General features: G+C 44.2%; 1 protein-coding gene across 1 annotated transcript; it reads right to left on the bottom strand.

Moving 5' to 3' along the window:
* Window positions 1-483: 483 nt before the first annotated feature.
* LOC135254112 (protein FAM200C-like) lies at window positions 484-1,917 on the bottom strand. Its single transcript, XM_064334064.1, has one exon. It carries the CDS (start codon window positions 1,915-1,917, stop codon window positions 484-486), a length of 1,434 nt encoding a protein of 477 aa, XP_064190134.1.
* Window positions 1,918-2,348: the final 431 nt, after the last annotated feature.

The raw sequence follows: 2,348 nt of genomic DNA, 5'->3' as shown, positions 1-2,348 counted from the left end.
AGAACAACTGAGACACTGACCCATTTCAAACGACGACTGAAGACTCACTTCTTCAGGCTGCACCTCTCCCCATCCCTCCCTACCCCCCTGTAAATGACTGTAAGCTTAGGGTTGTAACTAGGCAGCTGTTTCGTAGGTGACTTAGGTGCATTAACTGTCTTAACTACTGCTTGTATTTTTTTCCATAGACTGCGTTGTTGCCGTTCTCGTTGTGCTAGTGTTAATCAGTTTAACCTTCAGGCTCCAAGTTGAACTATACGGTTGTTCCCTGCACTTGGACCGGTACTTCTCTCTAGGGCAGTGGTTCTTAACCTTGTTGGAGGCACCGAACCCCACCAGTTTCATATGCTCATTCACCGAACCCTTCTTTAGTAAAAAATAAAATATGATTTTTTTTACTGGTGCACGAAATGAATTGTGCATTAATATCACCTTGTTCAAATAACAAAACCAACACAGTGCATGAACTCATAACAACTTACCTCAGTGTGACTTCTGCTGTTGCCTTTGAGAGACCAGTTCAGATATGCGTGGCTTCACCTTGGAAAGTGCCAGTCTCATGTCATTTTCACAGCAAAGTCTGTTCCTTTTCTTAGTTTTTATGTCCAGCATCCTCGAAAACGATTGCTCACAAAGATATGTTGTCAAAAATGGTACAAAAAAATCCAGGGCTTTCTTAGCAATAACTGGATACTTTTCCATTTGTTGACACCAAAACGTTGAGAGCGTTGTTGTTCTGAAGAGTTGCTGTTGAACCTGGCTCTGCTGAAGTTCAATGATTTCGTCGAGGTATTCATCATTGACATCTGCTGTCTCAATAGCAAACGTGAACGGCTGTCTCACCCATGCTGGATATGATGCTCTTGTAGGGAAGTATCCATCGAGAGACTTCGCAAGCTCATCTAAGTGCGTGGCAATTGTTTGCTTCAGTTCCATGGGTACAGATATGTCTCCAAGTCCACACACATCTTCGATCTTACTTACACAGTCGTCCAGAAGGGGGAAGTTTGCGAAGTTGTTGTTCTCTGCTCGTCGTTTCCATAACGGTAACTTTTTTTGAAAAGCCTTCAGGTTTTCTTCTGCTTCCATTATGTTAACTCCACCACCCTGCATCTGCTGATTTAGATGATTGAGAGCTGCGAATATATCAGCCATGTATGCTAAAATGAGAATGAACTCAGAATCTTTGAAGCAATCTGCATGAAAATGTTGGTGCTCTTGCAAAAACTGGGCTAATTCCACACGCATGGCAAAAACACGATTCAGCACCTGTCCCCGGGATAACCACCGAACATTCGAATGGTAAAGAAGTACCTCGAATTCAGAGCCCATTTCTTTACACAGCTCACTGAAGATGCGGTGTCTCAGAGCACCATTTCGCACATAGTTCACACATTCCACTACAATTTTTAATACTTCTGCCATTTTGGGCGGCAAGGTTTTTGTTGCCAACGCATGCCTGTGCAGAATGCAATGCGTAACAATGATGTGCGGTGCATCGGCTTTTACTAGCGCACCAAAACCAGACTTTCTTCCCAGCATCACTGGAGCTCCGTCCGTACAAACTGCAGAAACCATATCCCATGAAAGGTTGTTGTCTCTGAAGAAGTCATCCACAAGCTTCTTCACATCGGCTGCCTTAGTTGTTGTTGTAAGAGGCTTACAAAATAAAAACTCTTCTTTTATCATGTCGTCTTTCACATAGCGCACAAAAACGGCAAGCTGGCTTAGATTGGAAACGTCGGTGGTCTCGTCGAGTTGAAGGCTGAATTTTGCCGGGCTTGAAATCAGATCCGCGACTACTTGAGCCAAGATGTCTTTACTCATGCACTCTATTCTGTCGCTGATGGTGTCATTTGAAAGAGGAATTTGGGATAATTTACCTTCAGCCGCTGTTCCGAGTATCAGATTCGCCATCTTTTACGCAGCTGGTTTTACGAGTGTTTCGCCAATGGTGTGCGGTTTGCCCTGCTTTGCGATCAGATAAGCAACTTCGTACGATGCTGTGAGGATCGGTTTGTTGATGGGTACAAATCCAAGAGCGGGCAGAGTGGCCTTTTCGTCGAATCTGGCTCTCTTCACCTTGAATTCAGCAAGCGTTGTGTTCTTGTATTCCCCATCTCCATGCAGCTTCAAGAAGTGTTCCTTCAGTTTTGCAGGTGCGAGACTAGAGTTGCTCAACTTGGCATTGCAAATCATGCAGATGGGACGCTGACTCCCGTCACGTTCCGTGATACATGTAAATCCATGTTTTACATATTCGTCCGACCACTTTCTTTTTTTGCCCGACATAGTTAGCATGGATTAAAATATTCCGTAAGAAATCACACGACACACCGACAGTCACA

The sequence above is a fragment of the Anguilla rostrata genome, chromosome 4, assembly GCF_018555375.3.
Source record: "Anguilla rostrata isolate EN2019 chromosome 4, ASM1855537v3, whole genome shotgun sequence".
NCBI lineage: Eukaryota > Metazoa > Chordata > Actinopteri > Anguilliformes > Anguillidae > Anguilla > Anguilla rostrata.
Note: the sequence above shows the minus strand (reverse complement) of the source record. Positions and strands in the feature narration are given on the sequence as shown.